The sequence below is a fragment of the Carassius gibelio genome, chromosome A7, assembly GCF_023724105.1.
Source record: "Carassius gibelio isolate Cgi1373 ecotype wild population from Czech Republic chromosome A7, carGib1.2-hapl.c, whole genome shotgun sequence".
Classification (NCBI taxonomy): Eukaryota; Metazoa; Chordata; class Actinopteri; order Cypriniformes; family Cyprinidae; genus Carassius; species Carassius gibelio.
Window position 1 is genome coordinate 24,109,108 of NC_068377.1, and position 24,800 is coordinate 24,133,907.

The window sequence follows — 24,800 nt, forward strand, 5'->3', positions numbered from 1 at the left end:
GGTTTGATTTAGGGATTTCTTATTAAAAATGTTAAACATTTGAATTGTTATAAGTTTGTAGAATATAAGTAAAACATTGTTAAAGTACTGCAAGGTTGCGGATGTCACAACTTGAATAACACACCTTTGTCAAAATAATTTTAATCTGAAGTGCACCACAATGCAGTACATGATTAAAGACAAAAATCACGTGGTTAAATTCTGACAATCTTGCCCCTTTTCAATTTTTTTTATCAATTAAATGTATCATTAAAAAAAAGAAAAAAGATAGCCAGATAGCCTACCAGACTGTTCAGCACACCCGTGGATGCGGGTCAACCCCTCAAATATAATTTTTGACATCAGATTTACTTATTATTAATTAAGCCTAGTATCATTTCTAGTATTGGGTGTGAATAAAATAGGAAAATTCCTTCAGGAAAATTGGAAGGGTAAGTTCTACAAGTTGCTTTCATAGTTGCATTTTGTTTTGTCTTGCACAGGCACTATTAACAGACTGCGTGCTTTACTGAAGGACCCTCGCCATGATTGTGTGCTGACTGCCAATGAGTTTCAGCAATACTGCTACTGCCCCAGAGACAAGGGCCAGTCTCAGGACAAATGGCGTACAAGGTCCTGACTGTCCAGTATTAAACTTTATTTTTATTAATTGTTAACTTTGAGATTAATAGACTATAGATCAGGGGTTTTCACAGTCTTTGGGCCTCCCTTTGACACTAAATACACAACTGACATAATGGTGCCTCCCTATACCCCTCCACACCATTATTTTTTACTTATTTGCAATAGTATAAAAAACTTTTAATTTTTATAACTTACAATATATGTATATAGTGCAACAACAAAAGCCATGCAAGGAAAAAAATATTTGTTTAAAAATATGTTTGTTTTTAATACAAATTATTGCAAATGAAGATGTGATACCACACAGGGCCACAGGGAGATGCCAAAAGACCACTAAATCAGAATCCTGAGTTTATTTGAAAAGAGAAATATTTTTTTACATTTTAAACGCCTTAACTCTTACTTTTGGTTAGTTAAATTCATTCTTGCTGAATGAAAGTACTAAATAACAGTATGGTGTGTCTAAATAAAGACAGAACCAAAATAAATAAATACAATAGAATTATCATATTATCAGTATGATCAGAGATAGATAGATACATGCATGTATAATTATGCGTGTCTGCGTTGCTTAAACTAGGTCAAACAGAGCTCTGTCTGAGGATCCTCAGGAACCCCTGGTGAACATGATAATGAGAAACATCATGGCCACCCAGCCAATGACTAATGCACTTTGATGACCTTCTTATGGAATATTATTTAGTGTTTGGACCAAAGAAAATGAGAAGTGTACACTACTATGCACACTCTTATGTTCACCAAGGCTGCTTTTTTAATAAAAAAATACATTAAAACAGTAATATTGTATAATATAAATTTAAAATAATGCTTTCTATTTTAATACATTTTAAAATGTAATTTACTTCTGTGGAACGTAGAATTTACAGCAGTCTTTACTCCAGTCTTCAGTGTCACATGATCCTTCAGAAATCATTCCAATATGCTGATTTGGTTCTAAAGAAGCATTTCTTATTATTACCAGTGTTGAAAACAGTTGTGCTGTCTGGCTTTGATGAATAGAAAGTTAATAGATCCTATATTCTAAAAATAGCTCCTGCATATAATGTGGACATGATGATTGATTTTGAGCTGGTGTAACACTTATATATTCACACAGGTATGGTTTGAAGGGAGAATCGAGAGGGTCAGGTGGTCAGTGTCGATGGAGATGGAAGGTGCGAGTGGGATATTGCAGAGATATCCTGACAGGATCAGCACTTGTACCGGCACTGGATCTCATACATTTTACTGCTTTGACCATGTTACAGTAAGTACATTCTCAGCAAACAGCAAAAGTCACATTGTTTGTGGCACCTTTATTTGGACTGTCATAGATATGTGTCTGTTACATCCTCTGACATCATGAGTCAACTAAAAAAAAAAAAAAAAAAAAAAAAGGAATAAAAAAAAGTTTGTAAGAAATGTTTGAAGAAAGCTTATAGATTTCACAGATGTCTGCACTGTTATTGCTTTTATTAATATATTAATATTTTTAGAAATAACATTTATTTTTATGTAATGTTTTTATGATCCACATTTTTTTTTATTCTATGATGCTACAGAATCAATGTGCAAGACACATACTCATCTCCACTTAAGGCAGGAATACACTACACAACTTTTGCCCCAATTTAAAATTAAAGAGTTTCACAGAATTAGTCTTGAGCAAAAAAACTAAAACTGTTACATTTTAATTTCCCATGTGCCTCCTAACCAGGTGCATATTTATTTTGTGTTCTGAACGACCTACAAGTATGGCAGTGTGTGATCCTTAGTCAATTAGTATTTGATGCTTAGGCCCGGTTTCACATTGATTCATCAGATTGTAAAAGTTGTGTCCTTCAAAATATACATCTACACAAATTATGTCACGTAATGGTTTTCTACATTTTTATTCAGAAAAATTGACACTGAAATAAAAGAACAGGGATAAACGTAACTGACAGAAACATTAGAAGGTGATGACAAACTGACATTTTCAAAAAAAAAAATAGGGAATGGGTCAACCTTAAAAGCTCTCTGTAGTATTGTGTGCTAACATTAGGACATTATAATAATATCTAGCCAATAATCAGAAAGTGGTGATTTTATTCTCAGGTTCACACTGATCTTACTGTGAACCTGAGAGTAAAATGATAAGAAATCTTTTGAATATGAGCAAATACATTTCAAAATCCTCACAGAGGATAAAAGATATGACAAAATGCAAGCACGCTGAACTAGATTAATGTGTGTATAAGATCATAAGTGGTGATCAAGCCCTAGGTTGGCATTTCAAAAAATGCCAATGAGCTGCAAAAGATGTTCGGCATATGACTGGGAAGAATTTATAAAGGTTAATTGTGGAAAAACCCCAACTGATTTAAGTTGCCCTTCCCAAAAAACTCTTAATTTATTCTTAGTCCTCTTGGTACAAAAGGGGAGGATTGGTTCAATTGCTATCATCATCATCATCATCAACTATGCCATTCGGAAGCGGACTAGCACACTCATTATCATATAAAGGGGAATTGTGAGGAGCAGCTGACTTCTGTTTGAGTGGCGTTTGTGCTGAGGTGCTCTGCTCCAGAGTGGCCTGACTCTCTTGACTGAGGTACTGTCCTGAAATACTGGTTGATGGTTCATCTGCATCCTGGATGGAATTCTGAGAGGATTCTGAGGGGAGAAGAGTGTATCAAATAGTGATAAAAAAATAGATTGAAGCAGCTGAATCTATATGCATGACAGTGGACCCAGGACTAGAGACAAATGAGAGAACTTTCATTCGAATCATAACACACCACAAAAAAACAACAACACTCAGATGATGGTGATTAAATGACTCCACACACCTAACTGTTTCTGCTTGGCAAGTCTCCTCTCCAGAGCCAGCCGTTTGTTGAGCTCTATGCGCCGCTGCTATTCCTCAGTGAGAGAGGCTGGAGCAGGAGTAGAATGGACAAACGGATCTTCAGGGAAACCTTCCTCTCCAGCTGGATCAGACTCTTCCAGTACTCGACCCTCACCCTCCTCTGATGGGAAGTAGAAAGTCTATTAATTTGTACCTGCTGCATTCAATAGTACTGTAAGACAGTCAAAAGTTGAAACATATCATTACCAACGTAGTCCTCATGTGTTATTGGCATGTTCAATCGAATTCGTTTCAGACAGGTCTAATGGAGAAACAAAGGACAGTGTTAACAAAGACATGCAGACAACTTCCACGAAGGATGTACAATATCACAAACTGAGAGTTTTTTAATGAGGTAATGAGGTTTAATGTGCTTTCCTATGTTCCTATGTTTTGTTCTTAAAGCACAAATTTAACGTTAAAAACATGGCAATCATGGTGGTCATCAAGAAAAAAAATTGATACATGGCGCAACAGCCTTCGACAGGGCTACCTGATTAGTTCCAAATGTACTAGTGGTGTACTAGTTTAAATAGGTTTAATGGCATTTCTTTAATAAGTAGCTTATTATTAACCAAGGCCAGTACTTTTGAGACCAATACTGCTATTGATGTCTATTAAATGCATGTCCACCTCAATTTTAGCCATAAATTATAGCCGTTCAACATTACAGTGTAGTTGAAAGCCATCAATTTTAACATAGAGAACGCTCTGAAAAATATAACAACTTTTAATTTAAGTAACCTTAAAACAACCTATTTTATCTTGAATTTTCCTCAATAATTTTTTATTTTATTTTTCATGTCAGACATCTTACCTGAACTTCTTTTTTATTTCCCAGACTCTCCACTTTATCAATGAACTCCTCAAACTGCATTTTAGGATACAGGCGATGGGCCCAGTTCTCCATTTTCTTCAAGAGGAGCTTCAGATTCTCTGCCTGGATCAGAAATGAATGAAGAGGGTGAGCACTGACAACTATATTTATAGATCACATCGATTCATTTATATACATAAATGCTGGAACAACAGAATCTGTAATCAAATAGCAATGAATTCAGGAGTATTTCAATATTTCACACAAAAAGTGAAAAATGAGCCATTACCTCGTGCCCTTTGCCTTTGAACTTAACATCATCAAATAAAGTACGCAAAGCTGGAAGACCCTTCTCAGAAATCAACCTAAAGGAGAGAAGAGATGGAAGAGGTGAACTTTACACACTGGAGAAGACTCAAGATGATTCAAATTTATTTATAGCACTTCTCACAATAAACACTGTTTCAAAGCAGTTATAATCATGAGGCTAATGTTTATAATATCGTAATAACTCTGTAATAAAATTTTAATTGTGATGAAGCAAGTAATACAGCAGTTTAAACATGCTATATAGCATATTAGAGCTATATAAAGAGCTGGGTGATAATATAGATAATATATCACTTTTCTTGCATGTACTATATGAATGCAGTAGGGATGTAATTTTCAAACATTTCCATGCTCAATCGATGTTTAATCATCAATTAATAGATTAATCGTTAACCTTAATGCAGTAAAATGTGTCTATTGCAGCAGCACGCAGTCACCGGCAAGACAAGGATGTTGAAGAACTTTGTGTGGTTTCTATTTTAATGTACTTTTAAAGTTTCAATCACATTAAAAGCTTAAGTTGTACATTAAGAATTAATGATGATGCATTTATATACCATCACAGGCGCTCGCACATGTTTTGGCCATTGGCTGCACTCAACCCAAAATTAAACTGGTTAATTGACCATCGATAGCTTTAATCGATTGCGTCTCTGGTCAAGGATTAATCGACGATCGATTAATTGTTCTGCATAACCCTAGTATGCAGATAGATAAATTTGGATATTATATATATATCCAACTTTATATACACAACTGTGCAATAATATAGTTAATATAAACAATCATGCAGCCAATAATTGCTGTATAGTATATATTGCTTTATGGGAGTAAACTGTATGTACACAGGTAAAATAGGACGTTAACTCAATCATAGTCTGTCCGCTAAAACAAACTAATTATTATTTTATTAATTATCAATTAACTACCATCTGGTCCTGTACCTGTTTGCATCCAGTTTAGGCCGAGGCCTCTGCACTGTTCGTCTTTTTGCCACTGGCACTTCTGCGAGTTTTGACACTTCTCCTTCCTCCTCACCTAAACATGAAACAGTAAGGGTTTCATCCCAATGTGAGATATAACTCCACAGAAGATTCTTCTATGTACAATATTAACAGCACTGATTAAGCAGCATGAGACAGCAGGACGAGGAATTGGAACAGCTCACAGCTCAAGATTTTTGAAAAACAGACCTTCTCCATTGCCAAAAGGATCCTCCTCGATGTCTCTCTGACCAGGCGATGATGGAGGGGGGAGAGGAGGGAACCTCTCATCCTCTGTGTGCTCATAATCTGGGATGTCAAACGGATCAAGCATTGTGCATGGGATCCTGTAGGGACAGGAGCATTTAATCAATCCTACAACATAAATACAATTTCATTCTACTTTCAGTGCTGTTGACATAAATTAAGTTCCCTGGCTGTTTCTGAACACGAATACCTACAGTTTAACAGTATCTATATGATCAGTGACAAAATACACAAACAGCAGTTATCATCGTCGTCTCAAGTCTAGGTTTTCCCGGGATCCGCGGTCAAATATTAAACAACATTTCATATTAAAATCTTATTAAAATATATTTTTTAAATGATAAAAATAAATTTATTTATACTATTTCAAATACATCCGGTACTTTGTAAATTATTTGGCATTAGTAATATTTTAATGTAACGTTAAATTAGTTTTAAAAAACAACCTGCTATCTTTCTTCTGTAAAGCGACTTGTTTACAAACAGAAGTCAATCATAAATTGCCTCAGCATTTATTTTATTCATGTCTTTGTACTGTCGCAGATAAGCGTTTTAGTCTCTTAAACTGTTGAACAATAACTTCAATGCTAAAAAGAAACACATTTGTGCATGTTTCAGAAGAAGGTCGCGTAAGTTACGTTACCCGTTGCACGCTGTATTCGTCCAAACAATGTCATTGCCTCATAATTGTCGGAAAAGTACACAAACGGTACAAAATTCACATAATTTAATTATGGGAGGTCACCCTAGTATTAGCACCCATACAATCATAGTTTAGTTGTCGAATTGAACGGATATTAATCGTAAAGGAGAGTTGTATTGGTACTGTCGCAGCAGTTTGGCGCCAGACTGTGTCAATCCCGCACATCGCCCCTCGGTTTCACCCATGTCTGGACGTTAAACTCAACCGATGACACTGTAATTTTAGTGAAAAGCTGAATATCAATGCGGTCCATCGAACTTACTGAATATGTGTTGTCAAAAGACGAAACTTCAACACCAACCACAGCACGAGAGATCATCAACAGCACAGAGCTAAAGTTTCTACCGCGGCTTTCCGCTCAGCCAATCAAATCCCCGCTACGGCGAGCGTCAATGGTTCAGTCGCGTCGTTGTCCGTATGGCGGATGAGAACAGCGACGTCTACCGGCGCGGAGCGCGACAAAATATAACGGACAGTTTTGCTAGCGTTACCGAGGTAGACGCATTAATATAACAAAACAGATATAACGCAGGCTTTCAAACTTTATTAAGAAGCACAGTTCTCATACATGTGGTTCTTATTCTGTTATGTATGTAACGTTACATTGTAAACAAGTCTCAGCATGTCATCATTATTAATAATAATTAATAAAAAAGAAATTTTCTGACACATGCGATGTGAAAAAATATATATAGTTGTGTAAATGTGAAGCAGTCTGTTTTTATAATTGTGCTCTAAGCAGGAACATGAGAAAGACTGCAGTGAGGAGAATGCAGAGCGTGCACACGGTGGGGACGACAATCTCTGTGACCATCTTCATGTGGCTGATATGTGGATCTGGAGAAAAAAATAAAGGTGAGTCAGTGACAACTAATAAAAGATGCATTCAGTGGAAACATAAAGGTATTTGAAAATAGCACTAGCACTGAACAGAAAACATGAAACATGACATCCTGAGCTCTGAACCTAAACTTCATCATGCACAGGCCAAACCTTTGGCATATCTGCATGTTCCTTATTTTCCTTGGATTTTCTTCTAGCTGAAAGGGCAAACAAAAGATAATTCCTGTTAGAAAGTTACCATATAATTTTATGCTTGGCTATAAATAGAAAATGTCATTTGTGACAGAATTTCCTTTTCTTCGTCCCAGCTAGATCACTTCTGCCTGTGCTGCTCATCATGGGAGAGAAGTCAGCAACAGTTACACTAACCTGCCGCAAGGAGCTGGTTGCTTGAGGTGCATGTTTCCAGGGCCTTTCTTTTCCAGCTTTAAATCTGTGGTAAACATTATCCAACTTAAATTCATAAGATGTAAACTGGGACATATTATAAAGACATCATATATATTTATCACAGGTTGCACAAAAATAATTAGACTCTTGTACTCTTTGACACAAAAGATGAAATAAAAAGTTATTTCCACGTACAAAGTCCACATAGTACAGGCCAAATCTTTCGGACTAGCCCTCGTCCCATTCAAACTTGTCAAGCAATGACCAAGCTGTGTAGCCTTTCACATTCACTCCATCTTTAACCGCTGAATGAAAAAAAACAAGCAAACAAAAAGGTTCTTTTAAGAGGTTGTATAGACTTTATTTATCAACGTATGAAGAGAATTATGATTTGGAGCTAGAACTTTTGTGCTTGGAAGGAAGCCTTTTTAATTTTTATAAATATCAGTCAGTCTGTAATCAAGTTTCCATAAATTTTGATTTGCATGTTCAGAATTTTTTTATGAATCAGTTGGAATTGCTCAATTTATCCTGTCTGTTCTAAGACATTAGTTCTCAAAGTTTTTGATTAAAATCCCTCCCATTTGCCAACTCAATATTCATAGTCCATTCATAACCATTATAATGGTTAAGAGATTTCCTCTGATAATTCAATGACATTTATATGCATTTATATGACAATGATGACTGTTTTCAAATGTTTTTATTAACAGAAACAGAGAGTGCTGAAATGAATCAAACATGATTCTATAAGATTCAGTTTTTTTATTTATAAAAATGTATTTGAGGGGAGAAAATAACTATGAGTTCAATTTGATAATTTCATTATGATTCCTTTTTGTATTTATGGCATCTCAATGACATTTTATATACTGATATACAGTACAGACCAAAAGTTTGGACACACCTTCTCATTCAAAGAGTTTTCTTTATTTTGATGACTATAAAATTGTAGAGTCACACTAAAGGCATCAAGAGCTATTTGACCAAGAAGAAGAGTGATGGGGTGCTGCGCCAGATGACCGGCCTCCACAGTCACCGGACCTGAACCCAATCGAGATGGTTTAGGGGTGAGCTGGACCACAGACAGAAGGCAAAAGGGCCAACAAGTGCTAAGCATCTCTCGGGGAACTCCTTCAAGACTGTTGGAAGACCATTTCAGGTGACTACCTCTTGAAGCTCATCAAGAGAAAGCCAAGAGTGTGCAAAGCAGTAATCAAAGCAAAAGGTGGCTACTTTGAAGAACCTACAATATGACATATTTTCAGTTGTTTCACACTTTTTTGTTATGTATATAATTCCATATATAATTCCACATGTGTTCATTCATAGTTTTGATGTCTTCAGTGTGAATCTACAATGTTCATATTCATGAAAATAAAGAAAACTCTTTGAATGAGAAGGTGTGTCCAAACTTTTGGTCTGTTTACACATACACACACTGGCCACTTTATTAGGTACACCTTGCTAGTACTGGGTTGGGAACCCCTTTTGCCTTCAGAACTGCATTAATTCTTTGTGGCATAGATTCAATAATGTGTTGGAAACAGAGATTTTGGGCCATATTGACATGATAGCATCATTCACTTACTGCAGATTTGTCGGCTGCACATCCATGATGCAAATATCCCGTTCCACCACATCTCAAAGGTGCTCGATTGGATTGAGATATGGTGACTGTGGAGGCAATTTGAGTAAAATCAATTCATTGTCATGTTCAAGAAACCAGTCAGAGATTATTTGAGCTTTGTGACATGGTGCATTGTCCTGCTGGAAGTAACCATCGGAAAATGTAAACTGGCATAAAGGGATGGGCATGGTCAGCAACAATACTCAGGTAGGCTGTGGCATTTAAAATTTATGCCAAATTCTAACTCTACCATCTGAATGTTGCAACAGAAATCGAGAGTCAGGCCAACGTTTTCCCAATGTTCTATTGTCCAGTTTTGGTGGGCCTGTGTGAATTGTAGCCTTTGTTTCCTGTTCTTAGCTGACAGGAGCGGGACCCAGCGTGGTCTTCTGCTGCTGTAGCCCACCAGAGATGGTATTCAGCATACCTTGGTTTCTATCATCTCTAATCAGTCTGCTCATTCTCCTCTGAACTCTGAAATCAACAGGTGTACCTAATAAAGTGGCCACTGAGTGTGTGTGTGTATAGATAGATAGATAGATTGATAGATAATTAATAATTAATAATTCCTTACATTTATATAGCGCTTTTCTAGACACTTACATAGTCAGGGGGTATCTCCTCATCCACCACCAGTGTGCAGCATCCACCTGGATGATGCAACGGCAGCCATAGTGTGCCAGAACGCCCACCACACACCAGTTTACTGATGGAGAGGAGACAGAGTGATGAAGCCAATCAGCAGATATGGGGATTGTTAGGAGGCCATGATGGTCAGAGGCCAATGGGCGAATTGAGCCAGGATGCCGAGGTCACACCTCTACTCTTTTCGAAAGACATCCTGGGATTTTTAATGACCACAGAGAGTCAGGACCTAGGTTTAACGTCTCATCCGAAGGATAGATAGATAGATAGATAGAAACAGTCAGATAGATAGATAGATAGATAGATAGATAGATAGATAGATAGATAGATAGATAGATAGATAGATAGATAGATAGATAGATAAATAGATAGAAACAGTCAGATAGATATATAGATAGATAGATAGATAGATAGATAGATAGATAGATAGATAGATAGATAGATAGAAACAGTCAGATAGATATATATATATAGATAGATAGAAACAGTCAGATAGATAGATAGATAGAAACAGATAGATAGATATATAGATTGAAACAATCAGATAGATAGATAGATAGATAGATAGATAGAAACAGTCAGATAGATAGATAGATAGATAGATAGAAACAGTCAGATAGATAGATAGATAGAAACAGTCAGATAGATAGATAGATAGATAGATAGATAGATAGATAGATAGATATAAACAGTCAGATAGATAGATAGATAGATAGATAGAAACAGTCAGATAGATAGATAGATAGATAGATAGAAACAGTCAGATAGATAGATAGATAGATAGATAGATAGATAGATAGATAGATAGAAACAGTCAGATAGATAGATAGATAGATAGAAACAGTCAGATAGATAGATAGATAGAAACAGTCAGATAGATAGATAGATAGATAGATAGAAACAGTCAGATAGATAGATAGATAGATAGATATAAACAGTCAGATAGATAGATAGATAGATAGAAACAGATAGATAGATAGATAGATAGAAACAGTCAGATAGATAGATAGATAGATAGATAGATAGATAGATAGATAGATAGATAGATAGATAGATAGATAGATAGAAACAGATATATATATATATATATATATAGATAGATAGAAACAGTCAGATAGATAGATAGATAGAAACAGTCAGATAGATAGATAGATAGATAGAAACAGTCAGATAGATAGATAGATAGATAGATAGTTAGATAGATAGATAGATAGATAGATAGATAGATAGATAGATAGATAGAAACAGTCAGATAGATAGATAGAAACAGTCAGATAGATAGATAGATAGATAGATAGATATAAACAGTCAGATAGATAGATAGATAGATAGATAGAAACAGATAGATAGATAGATAGATAGATAGATAGAAACAGTCAGATAGATAGATAGATAGATAGAAACAGTCAGATAGATAGATAGATAGAAACAGATATATATATATATATATATATATATATATATAGATAGATAGAAACAGTCAGATAGATAGATAGATAGATAGAAACAGTCAGATAGATAGATAGATAGATAGATAGATAGATAGATAGATAGATATAAACAGTCAGATAGATAGATAGAAACAGTCAGATAGATAGATAGATAGATAGAAACAGTCAGATAGATAGATAGATAGATAGATAGAAACAGTCAGATAGATAGATAGAAACAGTCAGATAGATAGATAGATAGATAGATAGAAACAGTCAGATAGATAGAAACAGTCAGATAGATAGATAGATAGATAGAAACAGTCAGATAGATAGATAGAAACAGTCAGATAGATAGATAGAAACAGTCAGATAGATAGATAGATAGAAACAGTCAGATAGATAGATAGATAGATTTTATTTTGTGTTCAGCAGAAGAAAATAAATTCATACAGGTTTGTGAGCTTGAGGGTGAGTTGACAGTTTTTCATTTTTGAGTGACTGAGTAAGACAGGTTTATTATTTACAGTGTTATTTACTTGTTTTATACTTTACATATTTTGTATATTCTACATTATATATCAGCTTATATATTACTGAATCAATATATTATTCTTTATATTTTAATATTTGCTGTTAAAGAACGCACTTCTATTTGCTGTTGTTTGTAAAAGTGTTATTTACTGTCATGAGTAATGCTTTACCTGAAGGAAATGTGCCATACTGAAATGATCCCACTTTGTTCTTGGTCCAGTCAAAGTCTTCACTTTCAAAAATGTGCATTGCCAAAAGAAGAATGTGGCATATCCTCAGCACACTGTAGCATCCTCAATTCTTAAATATGCATATATTGAGACACTTCAGGTCAGTTTTCCAAAAAAAAAAAAAAACCTTCCTCAGAGTGGTCAGCTTTCAAAGCATTCAAAGCTGAGGCATATCAATGATGCAAAAAACCCGAATAAGATCAGACGAATTTACTCTCATTTCAGCCAGCTATAAGACAAACTGACACAAAAGGCTATCAGTGACAAAAAGTAAGTCAGTTTGTCAAGAGCTGCTAATACGAAAGACATCTCAGTAGATTTTATCCAGAAGAGAGGAGATATAAGTTTGTATCTGAAGGAGAGAGGATGAGATTATGATTAAAACGCTCATTAAACCTCATTCACCCTCACAAAGCTGGCCAGTGCCTGTGTGCCCGTGAGCACAAAACAGCAGGGAAGCGTCGAGTAGATCCGAGCTCCATTCAGGAGCCACACACAGGCTCAAATACCCACTATTCAAATTCAGTGGGTTGAGAGGGGAAAAGTGCTGCTCCTGACACCTTTTATAGAACCGAACATTTGACTCTGTAAGCAAAAGTTGATGCTGGTGTGGGTGATAAACTTGCATTTTGGCGCCTCAAGGGGAAATACAAATGTATGCTATGAAAAAGGGGAAAATGTTTGGATTTCAGCCAGCATTTCTGAACCAATTCTGTTTTTTAATAAAGGATGTATGTTAATAAATAAGTCAGCAAAAACTAATAAAATAAGAATTGGTTGTTTAGCTGTTAGGTGATGAGTTAGTAATTTTTTTTATAATGCATGTTATTTTATAGAGTGCAGAATGTAATATATAAAAGTAGAATCCAATTCCAACTGAACTAGGATAATAAATATAGATCAATATTATAGAAAATCATGGTTGGATCGATCTCTACAATACATATGTGTGGTTACTTGCTGGTAACATGAATACAAGTAAAACATGTATTGAAAAGAATGTTGAATCGTTTCAGAAAGTGTTGACACTGCACTCTTTTACTAAATGTTCCTGTGTCATGTGTTTAGGTGTGTATGAAGGAGAATGTATGTTGGTTTATCATGTTTACATGTGTTCTCTTGCATGTTCTACTGATGTGTCTTTAAGCCTTTACATGTGTGCATTTGAGTTTCTGTATGCACAAATAACTTAAGGCTTTTACAAAACATGGCATGCTGTGTGTGTTTAGCATATCAATACACAGACAGACTACAGAGAGAGCAGCAGAAAGAATATGAGCCTTCTAGCACTCCCTGTTTCTATGTACCTGCTGTATTTAAGGACCGTCTTAGTGGCCACCACGAGCTGACATAAACATCTTTACTGAGGTCCCCGGGCTAGCCAAAAAAAACAGGTATGTTTGCGGTGTGTTTGGACACCAAATTTTCGAGTTTCAATCAGATCTGCACCTCCCAAGAGGACTGTATTAATCACTGCAGAAAAAGGCAGACCAGCATCCATGAATCATTACAGATTTGCAAAAGATACTGTAGTAAATATATAGTTCCAACCATACCATTTAGACAGCCCTGAAATAACATACTGCTATGCTTTAAATGGAAAACTGAATTGTTCCACACAATTTACACAAATATATATTTGCCTTGCTATGGAACAAATAAAATGTAACTATAATTTAAATGTTATATCATAAACATTTGGAAAGAAAATAAACCATTTATAAAGAATATCAAAAAGCTCACTTCTTTCAGATTTGATAGAAATAGTTTGATTGTTGATGCTTATGTTTGAAAATGTGCTAAGAGTATTTGACTTTTTCCCCTAGCAAGCTGGGGTCTGTGCTCCAACGTGCCTTCTACGGGTCCAGTGGGAGGGTAAGAGTTTCTTTTTGATAATTTATTCCTTAATAGTGACTCAGCATTGAGTTTGATGCTGTCAGTAGGGAATGTTCTGTTTGCTACTCTGTTTATTTCTTCTTATGCTGTTTTAGTGGTGTAAAAGAAAAAGAAAAAGAAAAAATAAAGGAAAATTTGCTGAAAAATTAGTTCGATTTTACTTCAGGGTTTCCGTATTGTCCCACAATTATTCATCATCATATTGTGCTTAGAAAATGAATGTGCATGTGTTTTTTTTTTTTTTTTTTTTACATTAGTTTGTGTGTTTTCCAGGTGACCCTTTTCGAGCAGAGGAACTTCGCAGGTCGGCGACTGGACCTGACCTCTGACTGTCAGAAGCTGAGTGAAAAAAATTTTCCTGACAGATGCAACTCTGTCCAGGTGGAGAGTGGAGCGTGAGTACATGGTAGTTTTGTATCACGAGACCTTATATTAACATTTATAAATGCAGGATTACTGATTACTCCACATTGTGAGTCAGTCAATATTTTTATAGCTAAATTAAAACATTTTTGTTTTGTTAAATGTAATTCCATTTTGCCAAATAAAGCCCATTTAGATATGTTTTGCATTTCAACTGTGATATGTGCTCTTGTGTAGATGGGTGGCATATGAACATGAGAACTTCCGAGGACGTCAGTACCTGTGGGACATGTTTGACAGGGGGGAGTACAACTGCACTGATAGGTGGTGTGCTCAGGGGGACCACATCTCCTCTGTTCGTGCTGTGAAACAAGTGAGACACCCATTTTACAAATGGAATTTCCACTGGTTGTAAAAAAAAGAAAAGAAACATATAATGGTCCAAAATCATGAATGCAAAAATTGTTTGTTTACCTGTATTTCGTGGTCTAGGACAATAACCCTCCTCGTGCTCAGCTGTTTGAGCGGGCAGGTTTCTCAGGCAAGAAGACAGAGCTTCATGATGACATCCCCAACCTGATGAGCCGTTACAGCCTTAACAGAGTGTCCTCCATCAGAGTAACGGGCGGAACGTGAGTACAGTTTCACTTAGGTTAAAATACTGAGCTATTTATTCAGTGTTGTGTGCATATTTTAGCAAAAATACATCAGTCACATTTCCCACCTCTCTCTCCTGACCACAGCTGGGTGGTGTACCAGGAGCCTAACTACAGAGGAGCCCATTACATCCTGGAGAAGAAGGACTACAACAGCTTCTCGGACTGGGGTGCCCAAAACAGCACCATTGGCTCAATTCGCCGTGTCTGCTTCAGCTAGAAAAATCTCCACATCTGTCAGCTCTTTGGACAAACAGTACACCAGCTGTGAGTGAAACAGAAGCACTATTTTAGTAATAAACTGATGAAAAAGACAAATAGTGTTGTTTGTGCTTAAGTTATCGAACAGGAACTACATAATTCATCAGGTATCTTAAAGATGAAAAGTTCTCCCAACGGTTCGGGAGAGTTTCAGATGCAAGAATGAGTGTTGTGTTGTCCTCTAGTGGTGAAACACATCACGCGCATTGGCGTTTCTGCAACGTCAGACCGTCTGGTATAATGTTACCTGGCATGTCACAGCCACCACCATCTTAAGATAGTCTTTTAGCACAGCTCCAGGATTGTTCCCAGGATATTACAGCACTGTTTCGTCCTGCCCTGATGGGATGCATCATTAGACACGGGATGCTAATAGGAGCTGTGATCTCACAGCTTTGCCCTCTCTTCTATGATCCGAATCCTTTAAAGAGCAGCTGTGGAGCTCATCTGTGTATATTTGAGCAAACGCTGAGGAATTCACACTGGCTTGAGCTCTGTGTTGGACTGACAGTCACGCTGTCGTGCTCTCTAAAGGCCGGTGAGGTATTTCTGTGGGTCGTGGGAGTAGCAGTTGCTGTGGCCATGTCGTGCCGATCTCTCTCACGGTCGGTCACCACAGCAGCCTGGAGGTACTCACCAGAGTAGACACAGCAGAGGGGTAGAAAGAACGCACACTGGTTTAGGATCATGTCTCACAGAGAAGGAAGTACAGGGAATGAGAGAGCCAAGAGTGAAAAGAGGTTTCTGTGATTATAAACAAATGTTTGACAACCATTATGTTAACCACTGGCAGTTTATTTATTCTGTAAAACTAGTATTACAGCGATTAGTGCTGATTTTATCACTGTTATCACTGCTGTTGCTGCAGTTACTGTTTCACTTATACTATCTTGGTACATGAAAATGTTGCCCTGGGATTTGGAGTTATAAAAAATTTAAATCAAATAAAAAATCTAATTATTTACAGTGAGACAGGACTCTAGTGAAATAATATAATACAATAAATATTGTTACATTTGTAAAATGAATATCTTACCTAAGTGAATGGCAGAAAACAACTTGAAATAATGCTGAGATATACGAATATGAACTTCCGTTTTGTTGGTCTCACAAAATATTGCTATTTCAAGTAAAGGCTTTTATTTTGAACTTTCTATTTATTAAAGGATCCTGAAAAAAAATTGATCATGGTATAAATTACAGTTCAAATATTAAAATAGAAGAAAGTTATTTTAAACTGTAATAATATTTCACAATATTACTGTTTTACTGTATTTCTGATCAAATAAATGCAGTCTTGGTGTGTATAAGAGACTACCAACTTCTACCAACTTCAAACCTTTGAACAGCAGTGTATGTGTAAGCAATAGAAAATTATAGGCAAATACAGCTGTTTTGCTCTTACAATAAAAGCCTGTGATTTAAACAGAAGAAATAAGAATGCATACACAGTATGTTTTTTTTTGCTCAGGGCAGGAAGTCCATCACAAAACCTTTTTTCCCTCTCTGCCACACACACAAACAGTCATAGTCTGACCTTGAAGGTGGCATGGCCAGTTGAATGGGAAGGGTCCTATGTTTCTTTCCAGTAAGCCAGTTGGTCACAGATGAAATGGTAAACTTACTGACCACCCATACACAGCATTCCTCTTGCTTGAGTTCAATCCCACAAAAAAAAAAAAAAAAAACATATATACATCCACACGGCAACATGCAAGTCATGTTTTAACAATTAGAATTTGAATCCCTCTTTCTCTCAGTGTGTTTATATGGTATGTACATTTACATTTTTAAACATACCACACATTGGTTGTACTGCAAAAGCTGTTTGCCCTCTTTTCCTGTTCTTTCAGTGATTGTCTTTGCTGTAATCCATGAGCCAAACTTCACAGTCTTTGTGTTACATAATTTCAGTACTACGTGACAGAGGGCCAAACAAACACACACCTCAGAGTGCTGCACACCTTAGTGGCAGTTATTATCTCAGTCTGGTTTGGTTTCGTTCACACAGTATCACCGAGAATTTAAATCCCTACTTACTTCCTCATGAAACAGCCTCTATCCAAGTGTGACCCTCTATCTTCAGCAGTGTCACAGTGAAAACTCTGGGAAACTCCTCCAACTTGCTTTAGACCCTTGTGGAAAAGTACATTGACACCAAAGAGGCTCAGTTGAATCATTGAGTTTAATACAAAATGAGGAAATATCATTCAAAATATGAGTGCATTTCAAAAAATATTCTGATGCTGCCAGTGTTGCCCCCCCCCCCCCAAACTGATATATTTATTAATATTTTTAGGTAAGCACTACTAAATTGAAGATAATGTAGGCCTAATGTTGTAGGTATCCTAGCATATGTCATACTATATATCCTGTGTGTTTTGACTCATTTGCAGCATAGCTATCACTCCATCAATGCAAAATGTTCTTGCTCTCAGCCATTTTGCTTGGTCTATGTTACAGAAAGATGATCTCACCAGAAAATACCCTGCGAGGCTTAAATGCAAACTCTTTCATGTCTGACAAGCTATTTCAGTATGATTATCAGGAAAATCTTGATGCTACATGCCGCTTTGCAGCGTGGCATCTCGTTTCAACATGTTTTTGGTCCTACAGTCAACAAAGAAGGGAAATGCCCCGGGAGACTGCATGCTCATGCTAATGGCATATCTATGTTTGAAGGAATTTCTCCATTATCTGATAACAATATCTGATATGAGGCGCCAAGAAAGGTTTAACTGGGGTATTTTTGTTACTAACATTTCCTTAATCGCTTTGATGAGAAAATTGGACATTTGAACACATTCTGAAGCTCGTCTTTATGAGGCTGTACTAAACTGTTGGCACAATTACAAGAGCTAGTTCTACTCAGCAGTTTTAATTATCTTCATGCACTTTCTTTAATCAAATGTTTTACTGAGAGCTCGAAAGCAGAAAAAGCTTGAAAAGCATAACAGTTTCCTGATACTTGTTACTATTCTGAAAGTAAATGCTGCCATGTGCCAATGCTGGCATCTTAACATCAGTTTGTGTTCTTTGCATCAAGGCTCTTGTTTGGATTTTTAGGATAGAGACTTATGAACTCATGTCTAGGTGGAAACAGGGACAGCAAGAAGCTTTGACCACAGTCAATAACAAAGAGCTCTAGAACCTTTTATCTTTTGTCCAAGGCCCTGGTATGAACTCTAAGCTTGGACAGGCCACCTGTGATCCATAATTATCACCACTGCTTGCACACATGAACACTGGACCAATTAAGCATCCCGTGCACTCACCTCCATTCAGCCAGCACTAACAACTCTGACTCCCTCACTTCACTCTCGCTCATCAGTAATGGCTCTTTGAGAAAAGTGTGTGTGTGTGTGTGAGCTGAGAGGTATTTAAAGGATTTAAAGCCAAGTAATTTCCTAAACAACACAATTCCTGCCATACAGATTAAAAATATATAATAATTGACAGAACTTTGAAATTGTGCCATGATTTATTAGATGTCCTTCAGGAATATTTCAGATATTTCAGGCCGTGATGATGCATTTCAACATTGTGCCCCAAATGACATACTACATAATATGCACTTTTACTATGCACTTTACCGTCTGACAGCCGTTGCTCTTATTGACTTATTGATATTGACAACAAGGGTGCAGACATATCGGACTCATGTTTGCATGTCGTTCCAAAAAGCGTCTGCCTTATTGGTCGTGCTTCCCACACATGACACGAAGCCTAATCACTCATGATCTAAAAATGATTGGGCGAGTAAGGAAATGTTGCACACATTAAACACTTAAAAAAGTAAAAAGTAAACTGCAGGATGATACATGGAAAACATTTATTTTTTTTGTTCAAAACAAATAGATCTTTTTATTTTTATTAACTCAAGTAAATATGTCTTATCCATTCGTATTATGTCACCTTTAACAAAACCCACTCATATTCTAGTAATCACTGATACAGATATAATGAGCTATATAAAATGTAATTTGTTTGAAGGAGTGAGACATCACATCAAAAATTGTGAGTGGGATTTGCAGCCTGTCGGTGTAGCGTCTGAGCTTTAACCCCATCTCTTGCATACAAGGCCACTGTCTGTTTCCAATTAAAAGTGGAGGCTGGAAAACAGACTTTTAAAAGGGCCCAAGCCTGTTTGGATGTTTACATTTCAGTCCTTCCCTTCAGCATGGAGGCAGAGCTGAAGAAAAAGCCCCCAAAACAGCAAGGAGTTTTTAAAGACACAGTAGGCCTACTCCGTTACCAGAGTCCTGGGCCACCTACTGAGCCCCTGTTCCTATCAAACACAGGCATGCCACAGCCCTCTTGCCTGGCTGCAGATATGCACTACCAAGTCATTGCAAAACCCTTCATAGCCCACTTATTTCACACCCAGGTTTTGCGTGTGTCTGATATGTTGTGAAAGCTGTTTTGGCATTTTGTAAAATTTTATGATAGTGCTACACATTGGTCCAACGCACAGTAAATTATAATATGATTAATAAACCCTACATTAACAGATTATGAAAACGTATTTAATTCATGCATTAATTTCATTAAATTGATTAGATATGGTTTTGCGTTAGCAATGCCTCATTCTCCTATATAGCATAGGATAGCATAGCCTTTTAGAAAGAGAGCTTCAGACAGTCTCTGGCCTGCTCCAGAAATGCTTATAATGACCCCATTATGGGCATATAAATGTGGATGCTTAAATAAGAGCTGGTCTGCATTCACACGTTATTGCCAATCCCAGCTATGTGAGAGGGACCATGAAGCTGTAATCTAGAGTGTGTATGTGTGTGTGTGGTGTGCCATTCAAGGGCTTAGGTAATAAAAACAAGCACAGTTCACCTCAGGCACTTGGAATGACTTAAGATTTGCCAGTGCCACCATTTTATAGAAACAGAAATTGTTTCATAACTTCATAAAAATAAAAAATCTTAGTAATTTGTGGAGAATATTTTTCTATGAGCATATTTATGTTATTTTTTGCTTGTGTATGTGTCCATGTTAGAGAAGAGGAGGAGTGAAACATACAGTGGTTCATGCATGTGAACATAACAGCTTCTTTCATCTTTTAGTTAATAGATTATGTCCTAGATGTGTGACGGTCCAAAACCATTTACTCTAGAGATAATAAAACTGGCCCGTCTGTCTGGACCAAGATTTCTTTTAGATAGATCACATTTGGATTTCATATAAAAACAGTCCTGAACTTACTGATAAAGCTTTATCTGTCACACTCCTCCCTGGGCCACCTGATGTATGTCTTTTCTTATCTCACATGGATGATAAATATATGATAGGCTACTGCTCTATGTCACGGATACAGGCAAAGGAAAAACATGAAATGATAAAACAGAAATGCTTGAAGGAAAATAGTTCATAGAGAAGGATTTGTTTAGTTATGTGAGCTGTAGCAGAACGCAAACCTTGTGTTTGAGTTTATGTCTGTATTGACCAGGAAATATAATGCCCATTATGAACACCCACCAATATTAATGAACATAATTAATTATTTTCTTATTCATCCATTTATTAATTAATTCATAAATGAATAAATAAACGTTATGCTGGGCAGCCTGTTCTCTGTTGTGATTGGTTGATTTGTGAGGCCCTAAATCTGGCAACTTCAAAAACAGTTGTTTTGTGCATGTTCTTCCTTAATACGAAGATGGATCAACTGTAAAGTGTTAACAGTGAAAGTATAGTTGTTGTTTATCAATTACTTCTGCTTGATTTGACCCATAATAAGTATTACATTGGTATATTCATTGGCGTATCATTGCTTTAACTTGAATAAAATTTGTTAATTTAGATGTTGTAACATGAAGTACATTTTTAAGTTAAATGTTCAACTTTTTGATGCTGGAACTTGTAACACTCACAAAGAAATCTGCAAATCTCTCTTTTGTATTAACAATTGCATTTAGTCATTTAGCAGACGCTTTTATCCAAAGCGGCTTACCAATGAGTACAATGGAAGCTATCAAAATCAACAAGAGAGCAATGATATATAAGTGCTATAACAAGTCTCAGTTAGCAGAAGTTAGCAGACATAACAGTGGTATGAAAAGCAATGTTTCTGAATGACAGAACCTAATGATGCCATGTAGACAGAGAAGAGAAGTGGTCCAAGAACTGAGCCCTGAGGCACCCCAGTGGTTAGATGTTGCAACTTGGACACCTTACCTCTCCAAGATACTTTGAAGGACCTATCTGATAGGTAAGACTCAAACCACTGGAGTGCGTTTCTTGAGATGCCCTTTGCCAGTAAGTTTGACAGGATATATATTATATTATTATTATATAAATTATATTATTATAATATATATTATATTATTATATCATATATTAAATTAATATATGATATATATTAATATTATATCAATATTATATCATATTATTTCACACGTTTCTGCCTCAAATTTTCTCTCTCTGCTCAGAGCCAGGCAAGGACAGGAAATTGAGGGCTGATCTGAACTGCAGAGCCACTCGCTTTAAAGTTAGGAGAAGAATCAAATGCAATTAATTGCGATATAAACCACATTCTTAAAAAACACATCCTCTCCCTCTCTCCTTTTCTCACGGAGGGCTTACATTTTGTCCTCAAGAATTAGTGGGAGAGTCGTTGACTTGCCAAATGCTGGGAATTCAATATACAGTAATCAGGGAGAGATTTAGAAACAGTTGAATGAATCATGCCATAAAAACATCCTGCCCAGTCCTTCCAGAAACATGCAGGTACACACAGACACACAAATTGCACGAATTCATTACCCAGAATACATATTCCTTACATGAAGTAACTTTCTCTTTGTCTTTACTTTAAGCGTTCTCAAATGGAGATGGAAATCTTCAGTCACAGAGAACTTGTTACTTAAAAATAATATAGAATGTGTATAGAAATATTCTGGTAAATAAAGGAGTGGAGAACTTCTTTAGGAGAGAACGAATGCAAAGTAGTCTTTTTTCTCTGGCTCTCCTTTTATTCCCAACTTGGTTAAAGCATATTATGGACTGTTTGCATAATGTTGTTATATGATATTTTAGGATAATAATAACCTTATGTGTTAAAATTAGTTCCCAATAAACATTTAGGAAGACCATGTTTATTTAATCCTAACAATCTCTCAAATACACTTTCATTTATGTTGTTATAATATAGATTGTATTTTTTTTGGGGGGGGGGCAGTACTTTTTTTGCTGTTAAGCATAAATCTAATGAGAACACTTGAAAACAATTGGTTTGTAAAGATGTCTAGATAGTTTTACTGGAAACCAACAAATACTAAGGTTAAAGTTATTTTTGCAATTATAATCATAGTAACACAGTGTTGTTCTGTGAAGCATTCAGGATGTTGTGTGCTGTGATTCTGTACACAAAAAGCGAGCTACACAGGATCAGTTTACTCACAGATCAATGTTCAGTCCAAAGACACTACAGCGGTTTAAGGGGTACTAAAATAGCGCCTTAGAATGCAGCCTTGAAAGTAGTTTTTGAGTAATTTAGCTTACATAATGAAGTTGGCAGTGATCATACAATAACATTTAAGTCACAAGAGGAGCAGAATACAGAAATGACTGAAAGCAGTGGGGAAAAAACTTATCTTATTTGTAGAGGATTTCAGTTCCTCTGTTTTTCCTGCTCCTGTGTCCAAATCAGAGCCAAAAACATACACAAAAACATACACACATTCTTGGTAAACTCATACTCAACATTACTTTCAAAGCAGAGGGTTCTTCCTGAAAGAAGTAGCTTTTCTCTTAAGTCTGTATAAACTCTGTCTCTCTTGCTTATCTTTGAGGAAAAGATCCTCTGACCTCTGGCCAGACTCACACGTTTCTCAGTCAGGTCTGTGTTTCCTCATCTTATAGTGTTGTGGATCTTGCTTATTCAAGGACAAAATACATGTGAGTTCAGCCAATCTATTGTTACTGCACCGGAGTTGAACTTCACATTAAGAGAGTTTTAGAGGCAGGGAAATGAGAGGAGCAAAACATGTATAATTGAATAATGTCATGTTTTGAATAAAACTGAACAGAATAACTTTGTGTTTAGAGTGAATAAGTAAAAAGTCTGACATACAATAACTTAAAGGGATACTCCTACCCAAAATGAAAGTTTTGTCATTAATCACTTACTCCCATGTCGTTCCAAACCTGTAAATGCTTCATTTGTTTTTGTAACACAATTTAAGATATTTTGGATGAAAACCGGGATGCTCGAGACTGTCCCATAGACTGCCAAGTAAATAACAGTGTCAAGATCCAGAAAAATATAAAAAGCATCGTCAGAATAGTCCATCTGCCATCTATGAAGCAACGAGAAAATTTTTTGTATTCCACAAGGATGCGCTGTTTTCTTTCAGATCAAAGCATAAATGCACATAGAAACAGCACATCCTTGTGGCTCGGCTGACACAGAAGAGCGTGTGATGTGGAGAGACACAGAGGAGACTGTTGACAAAAGAATTGTTGAATGAAGTCGTTATTTTTGTTCTCTTTGCTTACAAAAAGTATTCTGTTCACTTTATAATGATGGACGATTCTGACTATGCTTTTCATGCTTTTCTGGACCGTGACGTGTGACTTACTTGGCAGTCTATGGGACAGTCTCAAGCCTCCCAATTTTCATCCAAAATATCTTAAATTGTGTTCCAAAGACGAACGAAGCCTTTATGGGTTTGTAACAACATGGGGTAAGTGATTAATGACAACATTTGTATTTTAGGGTGGAGTATCCCTTTAAAGAAACGTGGGAAGTCAAGGGGGCACAAGGAGCAGAAACTCCCTATAGCAGTGCCTAATGAAAAGCACCAGCAGAGAGGACCTGTGCGTGTCTTGTCAGTTGAAAGTGAGACAAAGTATGTGTAGCTGTTCGGCCTGGGAGAACAAGTGTGTTTGTGTATGGAACAGAAGCCCTTATCTCCAGCCTGTACTGACGCCATAGTCTTCCTGTCTCGAATCTCCTCCATTGATTTACTCTCTCCTCTCTGCCTCTCCACCCCTTGCTCTCTCTATTTCTTTTTCTCAATCTCTTACTTAATTCAGCACACCCCGAGGAGACTTGCTGGCCCCTGGAATGGTCTCTCTTCCCTTTTCCGTCCTCTTTCTCTCTCTCTGTCTCTCTCCTGGAGATTAGATGTAGCCTAGTCTTTGTAACCACTGACGTAAATACCGGTTGGCACAGATGCACGCAAAGTCTATTACTGCTGACGGGACACGCCTGTCTCTGGTTATGCAGGTTTACTGATGAACACAAACATTTTTAATCTCCATATCGCTCTGTCTGTGTTTGTGCATCTTTGTCT

General features: G+C 36.6%; 1 protein-coding gene across 1 annotated transcript; it reads right to left on the reverse strand.

Moving 5' to 3' along the window:
• Nucleotides 1-2,500: 2,500 nt before the first annotated feature.
• Nucleotides 2,501-16,381, reverse strand: tipin (timeless interacting protein). Its single transcript, XM_052601818.1, is given in 11 exon segments — nucleotides 2,501-3,279; nucleotides 3,456-3,635; nucleotides 3,722-3,776; nucleotides 4,332-4,454; nucleotides 4,621-4,696; nucleotides 5,606-5,699; nucleotides 5,855-5,991; nucleotides 14,856-14,937; nucleotides 15,050-15,183; nucleotides 15,300-15,496; nucleotides 15,740-16,381. Coding segments are annotated over 8 exon segments (900 nt in total). The 5' UTR covers nucleotides 14,867-14,937; nucleotides 15,050-15,183; nucleotides 15,300-15,496; nucleotides 15,740-16,381; the 3' UTR covers nucleotides 2,501-3,055.
• Nucleotides 16,382-24,800: the final 8,419 nt, after the last annotated feature.